The sequence below is a fragment of the Nilaparvata lugens genome, chromosome 9, assembly GCF_014356525.2.
Source record: "Nilaparvata lugens isolate BPH chromosome 9, ASM1435652v1, whole genome shotgun sequence".
In the NCBI taxonomy this organism is placed as follows: Eukaryota; Metazoa; Arthropoda; class Insecta; order Hemiptera; family Delphacidae; genus Nilaparvata; species Nilaparvata lugens.
Window position 1 is genome coordinate 10883476 of NC_052512.1, and position 27339 is coordinate 10910814.

At 32.3% G+C, this 27339-nt stretch overlaps 1 protein-coding gene across 5 annotated transcripts in view; it reads right to left on the reverse strand.

Moving 5' to 3' along the window:
• Window positions 1-227: 227 nt before the first annotated feature.
• LOC111062730 (lachesin) overlaps window positions 228-27339 on the reverse strand; it is a 317740-nt gene continuing 290628 nt past the window's right edge. For all 5 annotated transcript variants that reach the window (XM_039435479.1, XM_039435480.1, XM_039435482.1 and 2 more), the window contains 2 exons: window positions 6269-6331; window positions 228-4233 (listed from right to left, as the gene is read on the reverse strand). In XM_039435479.1, coding sequence (XP_039291413.1) covers window positions 4067-4233; window positions 6269-6331 — 230 coding nt within the window. In that variant the 3' untranslated portion in view covers window positions 228-4066. The remainder of the gene's footprint in view (window positions 4234-6268; window positions 6332-27339) is intronic.

Sequence of the window (27339 nt, forward strand, 5' to 3'; positions counted from 1 at the left end):
AGTTTATACTCCAGATGATTATTATTATTTTGTATGCATTGTTTTTGGCAATAAAGTTTATTATTATTATTATTATTATCATGTTTAAGTTTGCTTTAAGCTCATAATAAGCTTTCGTTATTATTATTATATTATTATTATTATTATTATTATTATTATTATTATTATTATTATTATTATTATCATGTTTAAGTTTGCTTTAAGCTCATAATAAGCTTTCGTTATTATTATTATTATTATTATTATTATTATTATTATTATTGCTCTGCCGATAACATCTCTTTAAGGTATTTGCTAAATATGGTGAGAAATCTCGCCAAAAGCCAAGATTCACCATTATGGTTTATCAATTTTATGTGAGGTCTTTTAGGTCTGTTCACTTTCCCCGATGTCAAGAAATTGGTTGGATAGAAGCATGTACGGAAATATACGGAAAAAAAGTGAATAGAGCTGCAGTGTGACCTATGTGTGATGCTAATTCGATATAGCTAAATGGGCTTCGAGAAACGACTGTGCAACGACCAACCATTTATGTCAGTGATTTTAAACTATGTCTCACATAGCTATGTTTGATTTTATGTAACGACTCTGCAACCGGGCATAAAGCAGTAGAGAAGGATTTACAAAGTTTATATGCTAATACACTTCCCATCTTCAATTTCAGATTCACCATTCCTAGTTGTGAAAATATAATTATCCACTATTCATAATATACGGTAATAATAATGATAATAATATTATAGATTTTGAACCAACAAGCGATAGAAATATATGGACGTTATCAAAAAATTGTTTACAAAAATATTGATAGTTTCAGTTCTAATATCATTCAATATTAATAACATTTTTTATCACACATTTTCAAAATCGATTTCAAACTCAAATCAATATTGCTGAGCAGCATAAATAGTGTGTGACATTATAAATAGTATGCATAGTTATTCATCTAATACAGTAGCTAGTTCATAACTCTTGATGTAATTCCCATAATTTACATCTTTTATTGTTTATTATCAGCCTATATAAACAAGACTTGATGGGAAACCTTTCTTTAGATATGATGTGATCTTTTTTAATCCAAGCCTACTCTCGAAATAATTGATAAAGGGGATAAATTTTCATTTTATTGGCACTTTGATGTAGGGATTGATTGATTGATTATTTGCCTTTATTGGGGTGGAGTTAGGACTTCTGGTCCTCTCTGTCACACAACCCTTTACAAAATAAGGAGAAAATTATATACATAAGAATACAAAAAAATAGATTACATACTATTAAATAAGATTCTTATTCAAAATACAATCACATATGTAATAGAAGAGAATCTTGAACTTAATTTATAAAATACAATTGAAAAACAATATATTTCAAAACCACTTGATAAATCCTATAAAAACTTAAGATCTAATCAAGTTGCCATTCACTCACACACGCACACAAAACCACCCTAAAAACAAAGATTTTACAAAGTATAATAATTATCATAAAACAATATAAGATAAAAAATTAAGAGATGAATCGTGATGTGATAACTAAAAGCAAATATCGAAGAGAACGATATCAAGTCCTTCAGTCATACTGGGAACATGCTTATTAGGTATTGTTAAAAATATGGGATAACCATAATTTTATATCGAATGAGCATCTTCAAATAATAATCACGATAATATAGAACAGTATGGCTCAAGTAATAGTAGGTATTGGCTTAACTCACACTTACACGACTCAGGTTGAGAAGAGACTCTACTCTAGTCGTGAGCATGTATTTTCAAATGGTGACATCGCGGAGACTAGAATCAACCGGTCTGAGTGTCACCATTTGGAAACACATGCTCTCGACTAGAGTCGAGTCTCTTCTCGACCTGAGTCGCGTAAGTGTGATTAATGGAGCCTGAATGTTGATATGATGCAATTATATCGGAACAAGTGAAATCGGAATGAATGTATCAAAATTTTAAACAATCGATATTGAAATCCCATACACACTTGATTAGTAGCCTACCTACATTCTTGAAATAATATCGTGAAAGAGAGTTATCAAATTGAACAATAATTAATTAACAAAACATTGCCCGGCAGTAAAAACACACTACTTTCATAACTTTGTTACCAAAAATTGAAAATATTACTATATGATATGCAATTTTACATTATTATTATAAGTTTGAAAAGTGTGTAGGCTGAGCAGCATGTTTTTTTGAAAAATTTTCACATGTGTGACATCATTTTTCAATACTTTTCTATTTGGATACTAACAAGTTGGTGGATGTCTCTAAAAAAAAACTCCCGTTTTTGATTATCACTTTTTGAGATAAAAGTGCCTAGAAATTTAAATGTTTTGCACAGGCTACCGTATTTCAAAAGTGTCAGAAACAACTATGTTGCTGAACATAATTATGTCACTTTCAACATAATATTTATGTTGCTTTCTGAGTACAGAAGGTTAACCACAGCAATAGGCTACTTATTGTGTTCCTTCACATTAATTATTATAAAATGATGAACTTGATATTCCATATTACTTTAGTCACAATTTTCATATAATTTAACAAAATAAAAAACTCTTCACATTCCTTCTTTTTACATTCCTAGTGATTTGAGTTGAGTTTCTTATTACTCAAATGAATGATAATAACTAATTCACAGAAATTATCAATGGTTACCAGCTTTCAACTATTGTATCATTTTAAATTTTTGTAGGGTAATGTAGCCCAGGTTGGGACATTTCCATTGAGGAACACTTGAAATACTGTAAGAGAATTTTTTTAACTTCAAACATTATGTTGACAGCAACTGCGTGATTCACTTAGGACTGTTTGCACATACAAAGCTTAAACTGAATCTAATCAGCTGGTGGCTTAGACTCAGAATGAATCACATAATAACGAACTAGAATTTATAAGATTTAATTCAGTTCAAAATAAAATTTAGTTTAAACTGTTACTGTGCAAACGGCCCTTATTGTAGCAGCAGTTTTATATTCAGAGAATTAAAAAACTTTTGTTTTCCAACCTCAAATTTTTTCCTGGGATATTATTTTTCATTTTATTCGCAAAATTCACCATTCAAGAGAACTATTTCTATAATGCATATGAATTCAGTATGATTTAACAAAAACTTTGATTTAGGTCAGGTCTTTAGAGATTTAAAAGAATTCACTTCAATCATTTCATGAAAATAACTCCACTATACACCGCCTAGATGCACAATTAATATTTTTTTGATGTTCCTCCAACTAATCAAGTAACTTATAGATTAATGTATTGTTCATATTCAATTGTATGTCCCAACATGGACAACGTGCCACTGACATTGAGCCAATCACGTGTGGGGACACAGAAAATTGTATTTTTAATAATAACAAATTCAATTGAGAATCAATGTAGTTGTCGTTCTCTAAAATGATAGTGTAAGTTGAAACAACCATGATTTGAAGAAAGATCCACAATCTTCCCAATTTGTTCTCAAGTTATCTCTTATACTCTGTCCAAATAGGCATGAGCGCTGAAGGATTAGGCCGACCCTCCCACTGCTCACACACACAAGCGCAGTCTCCTTTTGTGTGTGTGTGAGTAAAGGGACGGTCTGGCTACCTGTATACTACGTAGTATACATGGTATATGAATGGTGCAGGTAGGCCAGGCGTGTGTGCCTGCGCGTGGGGAGCGAGGGTCGGCTTAATCTTCAAGCACTCATGGCAGTCTGGGCAGACTATATAGACCTGGTACTGGTACTCGTTACTGCCACTCTTTGCCAGTACTCGTTACTGGTACTCATTACTGTTACTCTATCATAATAATGGTGGAGTAATGTTAATGTTACTCTATCATAATTATCCTAGATAGGAATCATAGTAGTAACTATGGTCAGGGATCAACATAATATGGAGTAAGTTTATCACCAGGATTTGAGCAGACTACATAAAAGCATGGAAGAAGGTAGTAGTGGGTATCTAACCTAACATTACACAACATATAAAGGTAATACTGATTACATTATTTTGACCCTTATTTCCGTGGATTCATATTTGGCTTTTTTATCAGTTGATCATCTTCACCAGTTCAAGTTATGCAAGTTGTGCAGGGTGATGAGCTATTGGTATCCACAGCCACAGACTCATCAAGTGGGAGATGATCACGAATATGATTTTCAGAGGAAATTCTGAAGAAGAAGTGGTTGATACTAAGCCTTCCGCCAGATTTGTGGAGCCGGCCATGTTCTTGCTTGATGTACCTGCAACAACATTTTATGTTCATCAGGATCAAAGTGGGGTAGCAAAGTTGGTGTGGGGAGGGTATCGGAAAAGTTAGCAAATCTCAGTTTACTGCCTTGTTGTCCAATCGTAGTGAGGTCTAGGTTTTAATTCGGATTTTCTTTTGTCTGTCTGTATTTAAGGCGATAACGGCCAAATGCGTTGATAGAGTTTGATGCGATTTGGCAGGAATATTCCTTTTTCAACTGCGCGTCAATGTATATCCTTCCGGCAGTCGCGCTGTTGTAAAAAGTACAACAGTGTCAGTTTTTGGCTGCACAAAAGTATTGAATGGGGTGGTGTCAGTGAATGAGTCACCTATGCATTCCAAACCTTTTCCCCCATCACTTCACTGAGTTGCAGTATCAACCGAGCAATGATTCAGTTTTTAGGTGCTATTTAGTCATGACAGTGCATAAGATAGGGAAAGACTGTATACGGGGACTGTGAACGAACCAATAACACAGAATCTATGCCTTTCCTTGATAAACATTATTGAGCTATGAAATGGTAACCGTCAAAATGTTCATAGGCGTAAAATAATCCAAGAAGATGGAAAAAGTAATTATACAATTGATTAATATGTTTTGACAGTAAACAGAGTACCTACATAACACTTGGAAAATTGGATGTTGTAAAAAATACAACACGCGACTGCTCGTGTGATTGAGTAGGACGCGACTACCGGAAGGATATACAAGGTTTTTTGAAATTAAGGATAATATGAGAAGAGAAGGAATTCCTCCATACTCTAATATTACTATAAATATCATCTACTTTGAAGATAGGATTAATCAGACTATAGAATTATTCATAATCAATCAGCTGACAAGTGGATTATTCATTGCATGCATTATACAGATGTCTGACCGTGTCCATTTCTATAAGGTAGGGTTTCAATATTTTTTATGATGCGTGCACATCAGTATCAATATTCTCACATTTGAAAAACAAATTTAATAGGTGATTGAAAATAAAATAAAAATGATTGAATGAACTAAATAATGCTGAAGAAATTATGATATCCTTGATTTGAAAAAATAATAATTTTAAAATAGTTGATCATCAGATGGAAAGATTATCTCGGAACTTGATAAGTTATCATATGGGATACAAATTCAAACGTGAACTGAGTTTATCAACATAAGTGAGTCTATGATCTTGGAAAAAAACAAATAACAGTTTTCAAGAGTAAATTATGATTCAACTGAGATTTTTGAATCAACTCTAGGACAGGTGACATCAGATACTCGTGGATGAGAAAACTGCGTGAGGTCTACTGTTCACAGAACTACTAGTATGAGTTGACAGGAAGTTGAGGATTGATTGCTACTACGATTGAAGCTGGCCTAACTGGACAAGATGCTGTACCACAATCACTGTTTCTTATCTATGTGTTATCCCCTCAAATTCAAACTAGAAAAACTACCCAAAACACTACTGATTTCTTCAATTCTCATTATTTTGACCTTGATGGCCTTTTTATTTGAAAAAAAAACTTTCTATTTTTGAAAGTTTTTCGACTTGTATACCACTATCAAGTTATCAAAATGAGAAAGTTTTCTCAAGAGAATGTTTTTCCGACAACACTTTTTGAAATATGAGCGCCTAAAGTTTAAATTTTTGGGACAGATATCATATGAAATTTGGTAAGAGATAGAAACATAAAATTAGTATTTATTGGTAGAGAGTTCCGTAAACACTCTGTAGATATTTTTGGATCCACGAATTCAATTTTTAATTCTACTCCATAGTGTACTATCGTTTTGATTCTTCTCTTTCATTGTATGAAACTATTTCCTCTCAATTCTCATTTATTATTTTATAATTCTCATGTTATTAAATTAATTTTCTATCGATTAAGAGAAAATTGATGTAGAGAAAAAAAACTGTTTGCTAACTCTTGATGACACGTTGTCATGGAGTGATTATTGTAGATTACTTGAATAATTGTAATGCAATTAAACAATATTGCATTCAATAAAGACATTTATTTATTTATGAATTTTTACTTACCTCCAAGATAAGATGCTTGCTCATCGGAGCTATTGTTCTCAGCTGGTTCATATAGTTTGATCTCTGAAAGTAGTAGAAACATCAAAATTAAAATATTATCAGCTTTGAACTATTTTCAATTACACTACAGTCTAATCAAGTTGGACTTAATTAGTCACTACTACAGTCTAAAATTCATTACAGTGAAATAGATGAGGAAAATAATATGTTTCATCAGACAGAGCTGGGACTTCCAAGTCCTCTCTTCTCGACCACACAATCAACCTACTTGAAAACAATATCATTTCGAACAAATTATTATATTATCAGATCAGTATAATCACCATGGTGAGTTTCAGATCCCAAAAATAACAATATTCACACTGGTTTGTAGCCTATATTTGATAAATGACATATACACACATTATTATATAATTCACTCTTATTCTTTATAGGGCAACTAATATTACCAAATTGATAGCGTTTTACATGACGAAACACTATACAGAGTGAGTCATATGGAAACCCACCAATAAATTGGAGACTGTTGTAGATATAATACTGTAACCTCCAGGATGAGTTATTGGTCAAATAACTTGGTACTTAGGGTTTGTAACTTGAATATTTCAAATGTAAACACATATTGTGTGATACATCATTAAAAGGCCTTTCAAGAAAAAAAAAATGGTGTGGTACACTCACACAACTTTCCTTGCTCATTGAACTGTAGGCCTCATTCTTGAACGAGAATAATTCAGGGGAATAACATAATGCCGATTGGCGGCAACATATTTGAAACTACGATCAGACTACTGTATATGTGTATATACATAATTGTTTTCAGAGTACTTTTTCCTTTGTGTAAATTGTGAAATTCGAAGATTTTTTGAAAGTCGTCAAAACAACTGTTCTACAGATGAAATATCTCGACTATGTGTTCTTTTTATAAACTGCTCTACCTACCTACCTACCTCATGCACGAGAAGGAGTTTACAAAGTCCATTTCTCAAGGATGGGGTGGACCCCATCAGTTTCCCAGGAAAAAGACTCATACCAGTTGATAGAGCTGATAAATAAGTATAGAGTGTATGAATTTGAAATAAATCGATCATTTTTGTCATTTTTGAGAAAATCGTGAAAAACATGGTTTTTAGTAACTATCCGCCATTTTTCTCAAGAATATTACGGAACTCTTGCAATTTTCCCAGAAATGAGACTCATGTCAGAAGATAGAGCTTATAAATAGCTATCTATGTTATGAATTTGAAGAAAATCCTTAGAGCCGTTTTCGAAAAAACCGTGAAAAACATGGTTTTTTAGTAATTATCGCCATTTTTCTAAATAATATTACGGAGCTCCTATAATTTTCCCAGAAATGAGACTCATGTCAGTTGATAGGGCTTATAAATAGAAAAAAAAATTTTCTATGGTATAAATTAGAAAAAAATCGTTAGAGCCGTTTTTGAGAAAATCGTGAAAAACATGGTTTTTTAGTAATTATCCGCCATTTTTTCCGCCATCTTGAATTGAATTTCTTATTGTCGGATCCTCATGGTATAAGGACCTTAAGTTTTAAACTTCAAGTCAATCGGTTAATTAGAAATGGAGTTATCGTGTTCACAGACATACACACACATACACACATACACACACACACACACACACAGACCAACACCCAATAATCATGTTTTTGGACTCAGGGGACCTTGAAACGTATAGAAAACTTGAAATTAGGGTATCTTAATTTTTTTTGGAAAGCAATACTTTCCTTACCTATGGTAGGCCTAGTAGGGCAATAAAAGTAAATATAAATAATCAAGTTAAATGTTCTATGATAGGCCTACTTGTATCCTAAATGGCGGCTGATTGAAGTTATAATTTTTAAAGAAATGAGGGTTTAGCTCAAATATTTCAAACGTTATCACCCATTGTGTGGTACATCATTTTCAAGGCCTTTCTAAAACAAGAAGATGACATAGGGTGATGGCTTACGAACATTTGATACCTTCAACGCTTGAACTGCTAAATACGACCAGAACAATCGCTCGGGAGAAAGGATATCGCTTTGTGTGGGTACGTGATGGTAATATTCTTGTCAAAAAAGACGAAACCAGTAAGAATGTTTTACATATTAAAAGTGATGTGGACCTTTCTAAGATGTAAGTACTAAAGACTTGTTTAACAATGAACAGTAAAATAATTTTATTATGGACATTTTTGAAAATTTAGATGAATTCGATGAAGTTGAGACATTATATTTGAATAACTCTAATGATTATTACAATATTATTTCTAATCAACCCAGTGTAAATTTTGATATAATTCATAGTAATATCAGATTCATTGGGAAGAATTTAGACGAGTTCTGTTTAGAATTTGCTAATGTATTGCCATTTATAGACATGATTGTATTATCTGAGACGGGTCACCAAGGTGTTAGGCCCATAGGGTGTGATATACCTGGTTTTAATCAGTACTATTCAATGAATCACACAAATAGAAATGGGGGTGTAGTAGTTTACTTGAAAAAAGATTATGATCATGTTCATGTGCGGGAATGCACAATAGTTGGGGCTAGTTGTCTCGCGATAGAGCTGAAAATTTTTGAGGAGGAGTGGGTTATTGTTTGTGCTTACAGATCACCTAATGATAATTGCCAGGACTTTGTTAACTCTTTAGCTGAGCTGCTTTCGAATTTAAATTTAGGAAAAAATATTATATTTGTAGGAGATATAAATATTGATATCTTGAATAATAGAAATAACATCCACACTGAATCTTATTTGAATTTATTGAACGAAAATGGGCTTATATCTTATGTGAATTGTTTTACAAGGGTTCCATTTCAGGGAACACCTTCGTGTTTAGATCATTATTTCGGTAATGTTCACACTAATAAGCACATTGAACCCATGGTATTGAAGACTTGTATTACTGATCACTATGTTACTTCTCTTAGGGTTCGTGAAATAGACTTGACTAACAATGCTGCTCAGTTGCCACTTGTTGCCACCAGGCTCGATTATGATAGGCTTTTGTCTCTTATCCAGTCTGAGGGCTGGCAGTCTGTATTTTCTAGTAGGGATGTTAATGTTTCAACAGATAACTTTGTAGCAACTCTACAAAGCTATATTGAAAAATCCACTATAAATGTAGCCAAATCTAGTTCGAGGTTTAAAAAAATCAAGCCATGGATTACTCAAGGTTTAGTATTTTCTATTAGAAGAAAGCAAGCTCTATTTAACAAATGTAAAAAGGAACCATTCAATTTAAATCTGAGAAATTACTTTCGAATTTGGCTAAAATAATTGAAAAATGTGTAAAGAGACAGCTACATAAATTTTTGGAAGTGAATAATATTCTGTCAAAAAATCAATTTGGTTTTAGAGAGGGGATGGGAACACAGGAAGCAATTGCTGCTTTTGTTCAAGAAACAATCTTAAACTTGGATGTAGGTAGGAGACAAATAGCTATTTTTCTTGATCTTGCAAAAGCCTTTGATACAGTTTGCCATGATCGTCTACTTGATTGTCTCCGTAGCCTTGGTCTTGAGGATGTGGCACTGGGATGGTTTTGCAGTTATTTAAAGAATAGGCAACAATGTGTTAGAGTCAATAACACTGTTAGTGAATATAAATCTGTTAAAATGGGAATCCCGCAGGGAACAGTGATTGGACCTTGCCTCTTCCTGATCTATATTAATGACTTTTGTAACCTTAATTTAATCAATGGGAAAATATTGTCATTTGCAGACGATGCAGTTTTAATTTTTCATGAAGAAAACTGGGCTAGCACATATGACTCAGCTGCTAGGGGACTGGGAGAAGTAAAAAAATGGCTTGATAGAAGAAAACTGACTCTGAATTTGTCCAAAACAAAATACATCTCTTTTTCCTTGAATATACAGAATCAGCCAGTTAATATGTCACTTGTTTTGCATTCTCCAAATTGTCTTAGTCATGTAGATTTAGGGTGTTCAGTTAATTGTAATGAAATAGAGAAGGTTAGCAGTATCAGATATCTTGGAGTAATGGTTGATCAGCATTTAAAGTGGGATGTACATTTGTCGCAGCTTACTACACGATCTAGAAAACTTATTTATTTATTTGTGAAATCACGTTCTGTTTTGCCTATGAAAGTCATGAAGATAGTGTATTATGCACTGGCACAGTCATTGCTCCAATATGGTATTGTGGGTTGGGGTGGTGCATATACAAATGTTCTAAAACCAGTAAAAACAATACAAAATTTAATATTAAAAATTATTCTGAAAAAGAATAGAATGTATTCAACAAGATTGGCTTTTTTGGAATTTTCAGTTCTACCGATTAGACAGATATACCTGAAACACATCATATTATATTATAAGAAGCTATCACTTTTTCATTTCATTAATAGAACGGATGCTATTACAAGACGGGAGGAGTCAGGTCTGGTTACTGTTCCTAGATTATTGACTACTGCTGGTCAGCGTAGCTTCATATATTTATCTCCATTATTTTTTAATATTCTTCCAAGTAATTTGAGAGGTTTACTCGCCCAAAAAAACTTTGGACTACATTTGAAAAAGTATCTGGTTAGCTCTCATGGCTGGAATAGTGCCGAGAATTTCTGGATTACATTAGTATAGTAATTATTCCAATTGAATAGATTTCATTTTGTACCACATCTTATATCATGTTATACACTGGGCTAGGCAATATCAGGTCATTATTATAATTTACAAATTTTGTTGCATTCTAACACATATTGTATGTAAATATATTGATCTATTATAGCATCACTGATTTATCTTGTTTATTGAAAGGATTTGATTTTAGTTGTTAATGTATATACTGTAATGTTAATTAATAATAAGTAAGTAGTCAAAGTACGGCTGCTCCTTCCCCAAGCTCGAGCTTGCTCTTTTGGGGAAGTAGTTCCTTATGTTTATTTGTATTTCCTATTGATTCATTTTGTTGTTATATTTCTAAATTGTGAATTATTGTAATGCTTTTTCAAGGAATAAATAAATAAATAAATAAATAAATAAAAATAAATAATTAAAAATGTTCTATGATACTTTTATCCAAAATGGCGGCTGTTAAAGTTTTAGTTTTTAAAGAAATAATTTATGAAGTTCAATCAGCCGTCATTTGAGATACAAGTATAATATAACATATTTATCGATTCCATCTTTCTTATTTTGAAAAGGTCTTTTAAAAATGATGTACCACACAATGGGTGTTTACATTTAAAATATTCGAGTTACAACCATTAAGTCACCCCCTTATGAGGGGTTGAAATTCAGTTGTACGTCAAAAGGTAGAGTATTTGACCAATAAACTTATCTTGGAGGTTAAAGTATTAATCTACAACAATCTCCAACTCACTGAAGGGTTTCCATACATATGACTCACTCTGTGTATAATTACTATGTTGTAGTTTTGTAGTTTAGACACTGTGTGTATCTTTGTAAATTCATGAAAACACTTGGGTAACAATTTATGAAATAAATAGAGTATTTATTCCAGCTAGAGTATTTATTTCTAGTCTGAATAGTCTCTTATAAAACAATTTATGAAAACTACCACTTTTTGTGATGAGATGAGGTATTCATTTCACCAAGTAAGTGTTTTCAAATATTTACAAAGATACAGTGTCTAAATATTTTAATAAAAATTAAAATTAAAATTTTTATTACAATTATTAAAAATTCTGAATCCAACTCATCTTAAAATGCTCTATTTTGCTATAGTACAGTCGATAATGCAATACGGAATAGCAGTATGGGGAAGGTGTTAAAATTCCCATTTGGAAGAACTTTTCATAATGTAGAAATTAATAATTGAATATATTTTAAATGAACCCAGATTTTTCCCGTCTGACCTTATATTTGAGGAATTCAAGGTTTTGACGGTTAGACAGTTATATGTTGAAAATGTAATTGAATATTCAATAAAAAATAGAACCAATTTTCCATGCACCAACAACTCATTAAATATACATTACCGCTTGAGACCTACTTCAAATAAGTATTTGATATACTAATATTAAAACAATTGAACAACAACTTATTTATCTAGGTACTATAATAATCAATAAAATTCCGGATCATCATCTCAAAAATGCTAAAATTACAGTGAAAATGAAGCAGGAAATCATTATTAATTAGATAAAAAGCAATTATTTTTTCAATCTTTAAATTATTGTAAACGTTTCCTGGATCGTTAATTCACTCCCTATCTTCCCTTCCCTCAGCCATGCCTATCTACCTACCTTCTTCCACTTCCCTATACACACCCTTCCCTTCCAGTTATACTTTACCTGCCTATTACATGGGAAACTATAGTTGGCAAGGTATTTTCCCCCTTTTCTTCCAGCACACATCATTTTATTGTCTTTTGATGTGTTAATATCATTGTTACTGTTATTGTTATTGATTTGTTGTATATTGCCTTTACTAATTGTGTTTTTGTGTGTTGTGAATAAATTGAAATTGAAATCGAAAACATTAAAACACATTGAAACTTATTAAAAGTAGAAATAAAAATGAAAATCTTTTTTGATTGATCATTTACCACATGTTTCGGCCTTGATGCCATTAATAAGTAATTGAATAGAATGAAATAAATAAAAATGACGAATAAATACTATTATGATTATATTATAGGTATTTAGATTTTCATTTTTATATCAATTCAAAAGTATCCCCAACGGAAAAATATAATTTTATTAGAGGTACCCTTCATTTTTTCATTTTTATTGCAAGTACCCCTTTGTTTTAAGTACCTCTTCATTTTTATTGCAAGAAATAGTACCGTATGTTAATAATTACATAGAATGGAACAATCTCAAGTAAAGGTTTTGTCTGATGATAAGTAGACTATAGTGTGAATTCTGTGAAGAAAATTCTATTATTATCCTAGACGAGAACCAAGGTCAGTAATATACAAACAAACAAGTAATGAATAGACTTTGTGAGTGTTGCAATGATATTTTGATGGTTATTACTATAGGATAATCTTCATTATGCTGACAGGAAAGAAGATGGGGAAAAATAAGGAAATAATAAAGAAGAATAATTTAAGAATCTAATAATGTGAAATAGACCAGCTGCTCATAAGATTGTTGGTACGGTACTTATCTTATTTTCGAAGATATAGACCGGTCCTGTCTTCCAAAAGTCTTTAAAAATGAATAGAAGGGTAAGGTACTAGTGATCTTATAAAAAACAATCAAGTAGAATGAATATAAAATATGGATGGAAAATAATGAGAGCCTTCAAGACTCCATTGAAGTTTTTATGTGTTTTAATTGACCCTTGTCTATCGTGGGATTCACACATTGATTATTTGTCAGGTAGGATGGCTAAAGGATTGTATATGCAAAGGTGCGTACAGATATACGCGCCGCGAACATGAGCAATTAACTTTTTATCAGCTGATTATATCTGTATTTTTACAGAAACGGTAAGATACAGATATAAAAAGCTTGGCATCAGCTGATAAGGAGTGAATTGCTCATGTTCGCTGTATCTTGTAATATTACATTTTTTCCCACATTGGAATCGAATCTTCAATTCGAGATCTATGGAACTTTATAGTAAATATCAGAGTCATCGATAGACGGACAAACTTTTTGACGGAGAATTTTTTATCGTAAATGATTGTTGCATTGTTCCATGGTGTCACTGAGGCTGGGTTAACAGAATTAATAGATAATATAGAGGATATATAAAATTTAAAATAATAGTTTCAAAATAAAGTTTTATTGAGAACAAATATAAAATGTGAATTCTAAACTTGTAAGTTATAATTTTGTTGTTGACGTGTCATGAAGTCATCACTGATTTTGAGGTGTGATTTTTGTCTGATGACGAAGCTTTCTTGTAGCTTTGCTTCCTCTCTAGAAACATGGCTGGCTGTTGTGTGTTGTAAATTTTTACTCTCTGAATAATTTTCATTTAAGTGAATTTATTAATGTTTTAAATTGAGTTTTAAACAGTTTATAGTGTTCTATTTTGTCCGTATATTGTTTTGTGTGTATACAAGCCAATAGCCACTGTTTTTTCAACTGTAAACTAGATAAGTATTTTAGTTCGTAGTAACTCTAGAACTTAGGCTTATAAGATATAATTCTTTGTCTATTTGTATAATATTTTGCAAAAATTCATCTGAAGATTATAAGTTCATTTGCTCTGAAAACTGGATTTCTCATTCATAGGCGATAGATCCATTCATAGTTTATCAAGAATCTATTACATTGGAGCCGACAACTATCCTTAGGTTAATAGGTGTTAAATGCTATCCAGCCGATTAAGGAAAAATTGGTAGCATGGCAAATTATACACCCTGGTGTGGGACTCAAACTAAAAAATATATCCCTGGTTATAAAAAATTATTGGTAGGATAGATATCTTGATGAATTATGAATGGGAGATGCTGCTGAGTGGGAAATTGGTTCGAGAAAGTTCAGGTTCTAATGAGTAAATATTTTTTACGCAGTAGCAAGATGGAGAACAATAAAAATAATGATGTTTTATCCAGTGAAAACATTCAAAACTTAGATGAAGAATCACAAGATTTAGACCTAACCTTAAACAATGACTCAAACGATAGTGTAGCTGTAAGTGAAAACGTTTCAAATGTAATAATTCATGAGAAAGTAGTAGAAATTTCAAATGAAACAAGTATGGTAGGAGCTAAAAATGATATAAATCTTATAGCATTCCTAACACAAAGGTTTGATGAGCAAAATGCTAGGTTTGATGAGCAAAATGCTAGGTTTGATGAGCAAAATGCTAAGATTGATGAGCAAAATGCTAAGTTTAATGCTAGGTTTGATGATATGAAGCAAGAATTTGCTAGCATAAGACTAGATCAGGTTAGTACAAAGCGGGAAATAAAAGAGATAAATGATACATTAAGTAAAAATCACAAAGAAATAGGTCATCTACAGCAGAAAACTAATGATCTTGAAACATCAATGTTAGATGTAGAAACATCAATGCAAAACAAAATCATTCAAGTTTCTGATAGGGTCAGTGAGGTTAATGAAAGAGTAAATAAAAATAAGATCATAGTTGAGCAACAAAATATGACACAAAATGCTATCAATGCAGAAAATAATGAAAGTATTAAGCATGTTGAAAAAGAGGTTGTAGAATTAAACGAAAAAGTAGACAAGGAAATCAAGGTATTATCCTCTTTGAAAATAGATTGTCAAGAAAATACAGCTGCTATAACTGAGGTTAGAAAAAACATAAATAAAATTAACATGTCAACAAAACCGATGTGTAATCATACTGGTAACAATAGTAATTTCGATAGGTTTGAATTCCAAATGCAAATTGACAAAAAGAATCCAATGCATTTCTTAGTAAACTTGACCGAGTATCTTGAGAGAAATGAAATCACAAACTGGATCAAAATTAAGGGTATTTTGGAAAACAATTTTAATTCAAATTTTGCTCATCGTGATTGGTGGATTTTCATCCGTTTTGATATAAAAAACTTTGAAGAATTTAAAGAGAAATTCATTGCTAGAATGTGGTCAGACGACATTCAATCATCTGCTAGAGATGATTTGAGATTTGGAAAATATAAGCCAAACTTATCTAAGAATCTTACTGAGTATTATATTTCTCGTTTCAACATTGCTAAGAATCTAATTCCAGCCTTAGATAAAGATACTATTTTCAAGTTTTTGAAAGGTCATTTTGATGAAACCATATATCTACAGCTGCTATTATTCGTAACATTAAGACTAGTGATGAGTTTATTTGTTTGTTGAATGAGTTTGACAATACTGACACTTACAAAGTAAACAGACAAATGCCCCGTGATCATAACAATGCTCAAGCTGGAGGTCAAAATAAAACAATAAGTTTTCATCAGAGTGAACATAGGGATGATAGAAATAGGTCTCAGAATTCAAATGGTGTGATGTTTCATGATAATAATAAGCAGTATCAAGGAGGTAGGAATTATTTCCAAAATCGACGGTACCAAAATGGACCAAACAATAATGGTCATAGAGATCAAAATTTTCAGCATAATTTCAGAGATAATAGAAATCATCAACTTGTGAATTCAAATCAATCAAATCCAAATCGACCAGCTAACAACTACCAGTTAGATTTCAGCTTCCCACCGCCAGGTTATATGCCTACTCAAACCTCAAATCAGACAAATGCGAATCGTCCAAGACATAATGCTCCTTCAAACTAATAATGGGACGACGAAACGACAGCCCTGCTCTCCCAGTTAAGGAAAGGTCAAATTTTGATATAACTGTAGACATGAATAAAATAAATTTTGATTCAGAAACTTCAAACAGGTTTGAAGTAAGAAAGCCAGAATTAATCAGTCAAATTCATGTGCAAGAAAATAGCTGTAAGAATTTAAGTAATGAAGTAATGCCTAGTTATCAAGAAAGTCATATTAAAGCATCAAGTGTAAATATGGTACATACTCCAGAAATTCAGGTAGATAAAGATATGAATAAATATGAAACTGTTTGTCAAGAAGAACCATACATGATAGGTTGTATTTTTAATGAACTATTGGAGGAACAAGAGAATACTCCACCTACTGGATATGATTTAGCAGAAATAGAAGTACAAATTTTCAATAAGAAATATCAAATGATTATTGACACTGGCTCTGAGGTAAATGTAATTAATGAGAAACTTGTTGATGAAATGAAGAAAAACAATCTTAAGTTGAACTTGGTACCAGCTCCTAATGTAAGTATAGTTGTAGCTACTGGTATGAGACATAAGAAGATAAATAAACAGATTATGTTAGAGGTATTTTTTGGTAAGTTAGAATTGCCAATAGTTTTTCTTATAGTTCAAGATTTAAATGTGGATATTTTGGTGGGTTGTGATTTCTTAAAAGATGCTGGAGCAATTATTGATTTTGGCTAAGCTCTAGCCGGCCTGCTCCCCCTGCTATCTCAGTTATTATTGAAGATATCGACTCAATTTTTTTTTTAAATGAAAGAGGAAGACAAAATAAAGCGCGCTAGCATATTTTTATACCATTTGATTTAATTTTAATATTAGAAATAGCTGTTTCAAAACTAACCTTATTCTATAGAATGGACGATTCTAAATTATAATGATTTGTATCAACTATTATTAAAGATATTATGGGACTAAATTTTTTTAATGAAAGAAGAAGAAAAAATACGTGTCGGTAACTGAATAACAATTCTAATCAATGAAATTTAATGTTATTAATATTAACAGCAAATTTTGAATTTTGTCCAACCTATAATACTATCATGTTTTTACTAGCACCATAGAGTTGTAGAGTTATAGAGTTGCTGCTCTATTCTCTACAGGTCACAAATTTGAAGCATGCTAAATAGAGTTGTCATCGGTTTTTGAAATTGCTCGATAAGAAAGATTCCGATTTCAACTTGTTCGATTAATGATTCAAGAGTTCAATATTTATTTTATTGTTTTTTTATTGTTATTGTTTTACAAACTTCAATTTGATATATTTAAATTATAATTTGTTCTACATTTTTTCCCATTATTGGAATACTTAATACATAATCGGGGAGTCCGATCTCACTAGGCATCAAACCTGCATCCTTGTAGAAACCAATCTGAAAAAACAAACCAATTCAAACTTTTTTTTGAAAAAATTGGAAACCCCAATGGGTACTAAATTTGTAAAGTCTCATTTAGGTATTAATAATTAAAGTTTATTTATTTATTCAATCATTCAGAATTATACAACTTACAGAAAAGTACCACAGGCTAACTTATGCTTAAAACGGTTCCAGTTATAATTTTCACTACCTATCTTCAATTTTTTCAAAAAAAAAATCCAATTTTGGGAAAAAAATAATTTTGAATTAGAACTCAAATGTATCAAATTTGAATAAAAATTCTAATTCCATCAAAGAGCTAACCATTACTGCTGACCACATTTTCTTCTGTATTTAATGCTATTGATGAAGTTGATAGGAAATCTGGAAAATATCAAAAATGTGCCAGTTGTTTGCCTGAAAAATGTTGAGAATATTTTTAAATGGAGCTAACCATAATTACTGCTGACCACATTTTCTCCTGTATCTAACGATATTGATGAAACCCTACCTACCAAAGTTTGATGTGACTATCAAACCTTAAGTGATGAAGACTGAGCAAGTCTGAGGGTTGCTCAGTCTTTATCTGGTAAGGCTTTGTTATATTAGGTTGGAAAATGCTTGGTTAGAGGGGAGCTCAATGGTTGGGCTGGACTGCATTTGTTAGTTCGAGTTAGGCTTTGTTGGGTTGGGGATAATAAAAAACTCAGGTTACAAAGGTTTGGGTTGAAAAAGGTTAGGTTAGGGGAGGTTAGGTTGGAAAGATTTTGCATAGAAAGGATTTGGTTAGGAGGCATTAGCTTAGAAACACTTAGGTTGAGAAAATCTTAGGTTAGGAGATACTTAGGCTAGGAAACTGTTGGGTTGGGAAAAATTAGGTTAGAAAAAGCTTTGGTTTGTGAAAGCTTAGGTTATGAAAACCTTTGGTTGGGGAAAGCTTCGATTGGGAAATGCTTAGGTTGAAAAAAGCACAAGTTAGGGAAAGCTTAGGTTGGGGAAAAATTGGTGAGGAAAAGCTAAGGTTGGAAAAATCTAAGGTTAGGGAAAGCCTATGTTAGGAAAAGATAACGTTAGGAGAAGCTAAGGTAAGGAAAAGCTTTGGTTGGGGAAAGCTTAGGTTAAGAAAACCTTGGGTGAGGAATAAGCTTAAGTTGGGAAAAGCTCTGGTTAGGAAAGCTTAGGTTAGGAGAAGCTAAGGTTGGGAGAATCTAAGGTTGAGTGAAGCTTAGGTTAGGGAAAGCTTTGGTTAGTGAAAGCTTAGGTGAGGAAAAGCTTTAAGTTAGGAGAAACTTAGGTTAGGTTGGGTTAGGTTAGGTTAGGTTAGGAAAAGCTTAGGTTAGGTTAGGTTAGGTTAGGTTGGGTTAGGTTAGGTTAGGTTATGAAAAGCTTAGGTTAGGTTAGGTTAGGTTAGGTTGGGTTAGGTTAGGTTAGGTTAGGTTAGGAAAAGCTTAGGTTAGGTTAGGTTAGGTTAGGAAAAGCTTAGGTTAGGTTGGGTTAGGTTAGGTTAGGAAAAGCTTAGGTTAGGTTTGGTTAGGTTATGTTAGGTTAGGTTAGGTTAGGTTAGGAAAAGCTTAGGTTAGGTTAGGTTAGGTTAGGAAAAGCTTAGGTTAGATTAGGTTAGGTTGGGTTAGGTTAGGAAAAGCTTAGGTTAGGTTAGGTTAGGTTAGGTTAGGTTAGGAAAAGCTTAGGTTAGGTAAGGGTAGGTGAGGTTAGGTTAGGAAAAGCTTAGGTTAGGTTAGGTTAGGTTAGGAAAAGCTTAGGTTAGGTTAGGTTAGGTTAGGTTGGGTTAGGTTAGGTTAGGAAAAGCTTAGGTTAGGTTAGGTTGGGTTAGGTTAGGTTAGGAAAAGCTTAGGTTAGGTTGGGTTAGGTTAGGTTAGGTTAGGTTAGGAAAAGCTTAGGTTAGGTTAGGTTAGGTTAGGTTAGGAAAAGCTTAGGTTAGGTTAGGTTAGGTTGGGTTAGGTTAGGAAAAGCTTAGGTTAGGAAAAGCTTAGGTTGAGAAAAGCATGGGTTAGGAAAAGCTTTGGTTGGGAAAAGTTAAAATTGGGGAAACCTCAGGTTAGGAGAAGCTTAGGTTAGGAGAATCTAAGGTTAGGTAAAGCTTAGGTTAGGAAAAGCTTTGGTTAGGGGAAGCTTTGGTTAGTGAAAGCTCAGGTTAGGAAAAGCTTTAGGTTGGAAAAGCTTTGATTAGGGAAAGCTTTGGTTAGTGAAAGCTTAGGTTAGGAAAAGCTTTGAGTTAGGAGAAACTTAGGTTAGGAGAAGCTTGGGTTAGGAGAAACTTAGGTTAGGAAACTGTTGGGTTAGGAAAAGATTAGGTTAGAGGAAGCTCAGGTTAGGAAAAGCTTTAGTTAGCAAAAGCTTTGGTTTGTGAAAGCTTAGGTTGGGAAAAGCTTTGGTTGGGGAAAGCTTTGGTTAGTGAAGGCTTAGTTGAGGAAATCCTTTGAGTTAGGAGAAACTTAGGTAAGGAGAAGCTAAGGTTAGGAAAAGCTTAGGTTGGGAAAAAGCTCAGGTTAGGAAAAGCTTAGGTTGGGAAAAGCTTTGGTTGGGGAAAGCTTTGGTTAGTGAAGGCTTAGTTGAGGAAATCCTTTGAGTTAGGAGAAACTTAGGTAAGGAGAAGCTAAGGTTAGGAAAAGCTTAGGTTGGGAAAAAGCTCAGGTTAGGAAAAGCTTAGGTTGGGAAAAGCTTTGGTTGGGAAAAGTTAAGGTTAGGTAAAGCTTGGGTTAGGTAAAACTTAGGTTAGGAGAAGCTAACGTTAGGTAAAGCTTAGGTTAGGAAAAGCTAGGGTTGGGGAAAGCTTTGGTTAGTGAAAGCTTAGGTTAGGAAAAGCTTTAGGTTAGGGAAAGCTTTGAGTTGGGAAAAACTTAGGTTAGGAGAAGCAAAGGTTAGGATAAGCTTAGGTCAGGAAAAAGTCAAGTGTTAGGGAAAGCTTAGGTTAGAAGAAGCTAAGGTTAGGTAAAGCTTATGTTAGGAAAAGCTTTGGTTAGTTAAAGCTTAGGTTAGGAAAAGCTTTAGGTTGGGAAAAACTCTAGTTAGGTGAAGCTAATTTTAGGAAAATCTCAGATTAGAAAAAGTTTAGTTTAGGAGAGATCTGTTCTTGGCCCAGGCTCAGTAAGCTTTGGTCATACTTGTTCAGGTTAGTAATTATTTGACTTGATTCAAGAGTTCTGTTGTGTATTTTTGAAAGAATAAGAACTCTCAGTAGAATTATTTCAATGATCTTTATTGAACACTTTATATTATTGTTAAGTCGAATACGATACAGAATAGAAAATACTAGAACAGGTGAACAGCGCCTTATGAATGTGTCTGTCTTTGTGTTTCAAATTCTATGCCTGTCTGATCTTTTTGAATGTTGTAGTGTAGAAATGTACAATGGATAATAATTTAGATTATAATGCAAATGTTTGTAATATTCATATCATATTCATGTAAAATAAATGTTGTTGGTAATAAATTGAATCAGTGTTTTCTTCATTTCTGTGCAATATTTTATGTTGACTACTCTGTTTAGGCGGTAGTTCAAATATATATATAACAAGTTCATTCAATTAAAATGTATCATTGTCATAAGAAAATGTGATTAAGAGTAAAGGTTTGTACATTGTCCACCACTTCATCAACTCCTAGTTCTTAACATTATAGTTCTTTCCATACTCAAAGAGTCTCCACTATTGAAAAATCTCTTTATCTTAACTCTTGAATCCTATCTCAATGTTCAATTGTTCTATTCAATCATCTTAATTACTATAAATATAAATGACTTGAACCTGACATAAATTGACCAGAACCTAATTGTTTTTTTAATGTTTAAATTAGTATTTTAGGATAGAATTTATATTACCGACACCTATTTTTTCTTCCTCTTCAACTTAAAATGAAAGATGATGTGAAATTAGATAAGAAGAGTTATCCGATTCCATATCAGTATAGAGATCAAGTCAAGAAAGAATTGAAGAAAATGTTAGATCAGAAAATCATTGAACCAGGTAGCTCTGAATATACAAGCCCTATGGTAGTAGTGAAAAAGCCAAATAATGAAATTCGATTATGTTTAGATGGAAGAGAAATAAATAAGTACATAATAAGGGATTTTACAGAAACTGAACCAATAGATAACTTGATCATATACGTTTCAATAAGTGCAACTACATTAGCAGTTTTGATCTCACTCAAGGTTTCAATCGTAAAATTAACTGAAGATAGTAAAAAGTATGTAGCTTTCAATGTTTTTGGACAGACTTATCAATATACACATCTACCATTTGGATTGAATATTAGTGGTTCTGAATTTATCAAGTGCTTGTACAAAATGCTAGGTGAAGAGGTTTGTGAATTTACTATTGCTTATATTGATGATCTTGCCATTTCTAGTATATCTCTTGAACAACATATCAGTCGAATTGAACTATTATTCAATAAGTTGAGGGAAAGTAATTTGAAGTTGAAACTGAATAAATCGAAATTTATTGCAGATAAGATAAAGTATTTGGGTTATATTATAAGTAAAAATGGTATTGAAGCAGATGACTCTAAGCTAAATGCTATTCAGAAATTTCCCATTCCTCAAAATTTGAAACAATTGCAGTCATTCATAGGTCTCTGTAATTTTTACAGAAAGTTTCAGAAAAATTATTCATACTTGACAAATCGTTTTAAGCATCTTCTATGCAAGAAAAATAAATTCATTTGGACTGAAAAAGAAAATGATACCTTTCAAGAAATTAAAGATAGGTTCATCGACTGTGTGATCTTGAAACATCCTGATTATAACAAAAATTTCATTTTGGCCACTGATGCCAGTGATGTAGGAATTGCAGCTGAGTTATTTCAGGAAGGTGAAGATAAGGAACACTGTGTCATTGCATATGCTAGCAGAAGCTTAACGAAATCTGAATTAAATTACACAATATGTGAGAAAGAATGTTTAGCTGTATTATTTGGCTTGATGAAACTTCAAAATTATTTTGGTAATCAAAAAATAGTTGTCCGTACAGATCATAAAGCCTTGACCTTTTTAAAAAAATGTAAGATAGGACATGGTCGTTTGGGAAGATGGATTCTTGCATTACAGAATTTTAATATTGAGTGGGAATTTGTAGCAGGAAAGGATAACATTGTGCCAGATATCATTTCTAGAACTGATTATGAAGGTAATTTGGAAAATCGAAATTCAAATGAATTCAAGGTATTAAATATCATTAAGAGTGATAACAAGTTAATCGAGATAGTAAAGAAGATCAAAGAAATTCAAAAAGATGATGTTTGGTTAAAAATGTAAGAGAAAAGTTAGAGACAGGTAATTTGAATATCAACAAATTTTTTAAAGTAAATGATGATCTTTTGTTCACTAGAAAATCTGGAAAGAATAGTTTTTGGAAAGTTTGTGTGCCTTCAGCACTGTATGAAGAATTGATAGTTGAATTTCATGAAAGATTAGGTCATGTAGGTATATCAAAAACATGCAAATTTATTGAAGAAACTTTTTACATAAAAGATTGTTACAGACTTGTTACCAAAACTATAAGATACTGTAAGTATTGTCAACTTGTAAAGACATCAAATGAAAAGAAATTATTAGAAATGCATACCATAATTTCTGAGAAAAAACATCACAAAGTGTTCATTGATGTTTATGGAGAATTACCAGGTGGCAAGTACAAATGGATGTGCATTATTCATGATGGCTTTACTAAGTTTACAAAGTTGTATCCTATAGTTAAGGCTAACGCTCATAATTTAGTAAAAGTTGTTGAGAAATATGTAAATGAATTTGGTAAATTTGAATATATAATCAGTGATAATAGTACTTGTTTTCAAAGCAGATTGTGGAAAGAATCTATGGAAAGATTAGGTATAAAATATTACTACATTTCAGTTTATCATCCCCAGGCAAATCTTAGTGAAAGACCATTGAAAGAGGTCAATCGCATATTGAGAACTTACGTTCCTGTAAATAAGCATAATATTTGGTACAAGTATATTGATAAGGTTGAATTTGTCATCAACAACAATTTTCATGAATCGACTGGTCACATACCCATGGAGCTTATGATGAATCATAAATTGGCACATCTTGTTTTTAAGTATATCAAATATCCTGTAGAAAATAAGTTTGAACTTGAAGAAGAAAGTATCAGAAACAAACGAATACTGTACAGAATAAAGAATAGAGGTGTCATCAGAAGATTCAAACAGAATATGCATAATAAACCCAAGTATAAATTCAAGGTTGATGATCTAGTTGTAATTCGAAATTACATTTTGTCGAGCAAGCTGAAGAAGTTTTCTGCCAAGCTGTGTCCTTAATATCGTGGACCTTACATAATAAGAGATGATCTCAATAAAGGGTGTTTCAAACTGGAAGAGATAAGTACAGGTAAAATTGTGAGAGTCAATCAATATATGATGAAGAAATACCATTAGAAAGCACACAATGATTAGGAATCCTGTGTTATGCCGGGATTCAGAATAGCATAATCGCTACGCAGTGTATGGTAAGAGTCCATAATTGTGTCTTTTTTCTTTCCTGTAGCCTATTTTTCTTGGCCCTTAATCTTTTCAAATTTCGATTCTTTCCTGTCTTTGTGTAATGTTCAGTAAAATTCTTCTATGATGCATATCTTAACCAATCTTGTCCATAGTCATTTAAATTTGTATTTTTTCTGAAATAATTTTGGAAGTTAAAATAGTAGCTTATTTTCCTAATCTTTAAATTGTTGATAAAACTTAACTTTTCTAAAATCTATCCATTGTAGTGTAAAGAATTGTTTGCTTGTGGTATATTTTTTCATCATGTATTACATATTTTAATCATGTCTATTTTTTTTTAGGTATCATATTAGGTAATTAGGTTTTTCAGAGCAAATTTTGTCCCATGTTCTCATCTTTCATTGCATATCGTGCCATAAGCCATATGTAATTAGGTTATAGTTTTCTTCTGGGCTTTTAACCCATTTTGCATTTTATTTTTTTTTGCTGTCCAATACTTTGGATTTTTGGTAGACAAGTAGGTGTGATTCTTTTAGAGGTGTGGGCGTGAACCACATATGGCTGGACTCGATTATCTGACCTACTTGTTTGCGATATAAAAACCTTAAGACTGCAACATCAAATGTTTGTAAAAACTTTTGCATACTTTTGTTTTTGTGGTCCGATACTAGAGTCTGCTATCACATTGCCTTACAGACATCTAGGAACTCTCCACCCAGTCACAATAGTCAACATATTTTTTCCTTCACCAGTTGTTTTTGTGGGAGTGATAGCTCACAATTATAACAAATTAGAGTCATACTTGGAATTTACAAAATTCCATAGTAGTATATTTTATTAAATATACTTCCTCATGAAAGTTCAGTACTGACATGTAGGATAGGCTCTAGTTAATCTTTCTCTTCTTTGTATTATTTAGGAAATTTATTCACCCAGTTTTCTTTTCCTCTTGTTTGTATTTTTTAGGGAACTTATTTACCCATTATTCATCTTGATCATCTTTGTATTATAATCTTGAAATGTTTGTACTTATTATACAGTCTTTAAATTATAAATTCTTTTGTTATAATAAATAAACTTCAAAATTTGAAAGTATTAATGAATTGTGTAGCCATATATATGTGATGTATTAATGAAAGTTAACTTGAATAATAATGTTTTCATTGAATAAAAACGTTTTGTTATATTATTAATTGAAATAAGTTTTTGTGATTGATGTCTTTTTCTAAATTTAAAAAAAAAAAATTGTTTGTTCTATAAATTTTGATATGATTGATTATCGTTTGAAATGGATGCTGGAGTGTATGTAGAATTTTTAGTGGGGTTTGTTGATTAGAATTTTGCTGGTATGTGATTGTTTTTTGAGATGGAAACCCATTATTGCCTAAAGAAGGAATAACAGAGGTTATGACATAGAGAGGCAGTAATGAGATAATATTTTTTGTGTTGATTACTTATGTTGATTGCCATAGATGCAAAATAATGATTAATAATGTTGATTGCCATAGATGCAAAATGATGATTACGTATGAATATTGATTGCCTTTGAAGCAAAATATTATTGATGTTTTGAATGATTTCTTGTTTAATGATTGATAGTAAAGTTTTGTCATGAAATGTAGCTTGTGTTCAGAACATTGAAAAGTCGAAATAAACTATAGTATCCGACAAACGATGATTAATAATATTAAATAATTTGCTTTTTATACAATTTTTGAACACAAAATTAAAACTAAATAATTTTGAAACCCTGAATGGTAAATCATAAATGTGAAATGAACTTGCTATAAATGCTATAAATGAAATGTTATACTAAATGATAATGAAATGCAGATATATTATGAAATGATTGTGAATAGAAGACCAATTGTCTGAAATTATTGAAATATATATTGGAATTAATTTTTGTTGTGATGATCTGATGTTTTTTACAATTTTGATAATGATACAGGATGTTATGAAATTCTATTTCTGTTTTGAAGAATGGATTAAATTTTGATATTTGAACAGTGAATAGATGGAAATGAAATTTTTTTTAGTGAAAATTTGTAATTGATATCTCCATATTTCACAATTTATGTATTGCTGACTGTATAATAGGATGTTAACAAATTTCAATTTTATATATACTTAAAAATAATTATCATGTGTATTAGATTGTATTGATAGCCTAATCAAGATTTTCTTCTTAGTTTATAAGCATTTTAAGATAACAGGTACAGCACAGACATTAACATTGAAATAATTATCATGTGAATCTCGAAATCGACAACAAGTGAACGCCATGAAGAGTGTTAAGAACATTTGGGTGATTTTCGAACTAGTGTGACTCAACTACGCCTAAATCTATGCTGATACCAATGCCAAAATCTACGCCGATGCCTGCGCCAATGCCTATGCCTGCGCCAATGCTGATACCAATGCCAAAATCTACGCCGATGCCTGTGCTGATGCCAACGCCAATATCTACGCCGATGCCAATGCCTGCGCCAATGCTGATGCCAAATCTGCGCCAATGCTGATGCCTACACTAATAACTACGCCAATGTCAACACCAATATCAACACCAATAACTACGCCAAAATCTACGCCGATGCCTGTGCTGATGCCAACGCCAAAATCTACGCTGAGGCCTTCACTAATAACTACGCCAATATCTACACCAATAACTAAGCCAATATCTACACCAATAACTGCGCCAATGCCAATGCCTGCGCCAATGCTGATGCCAATGCCAAAATCTACGCCGATGCCTGCGCCAATGTCAATGCCTGCGCCAATGCCAATGCCTGCGCCAATGCTGATGCCAATGCCAATAGCTATGCCAATGCCTGCGCCAATGCCAATGCTAATGCCAATGCCAATATCAATGCTGATGCCAATGCCGACACCAAAGCATACGCCAATAGCAATGCCAACGCTTATTGCTGACTTTGTATCTCAAACTTCAACACTACTACATTACCTGGAGGTAATTGCCATCCATGTTCACATTTGCAACTTTGAATTCAAAATAACAG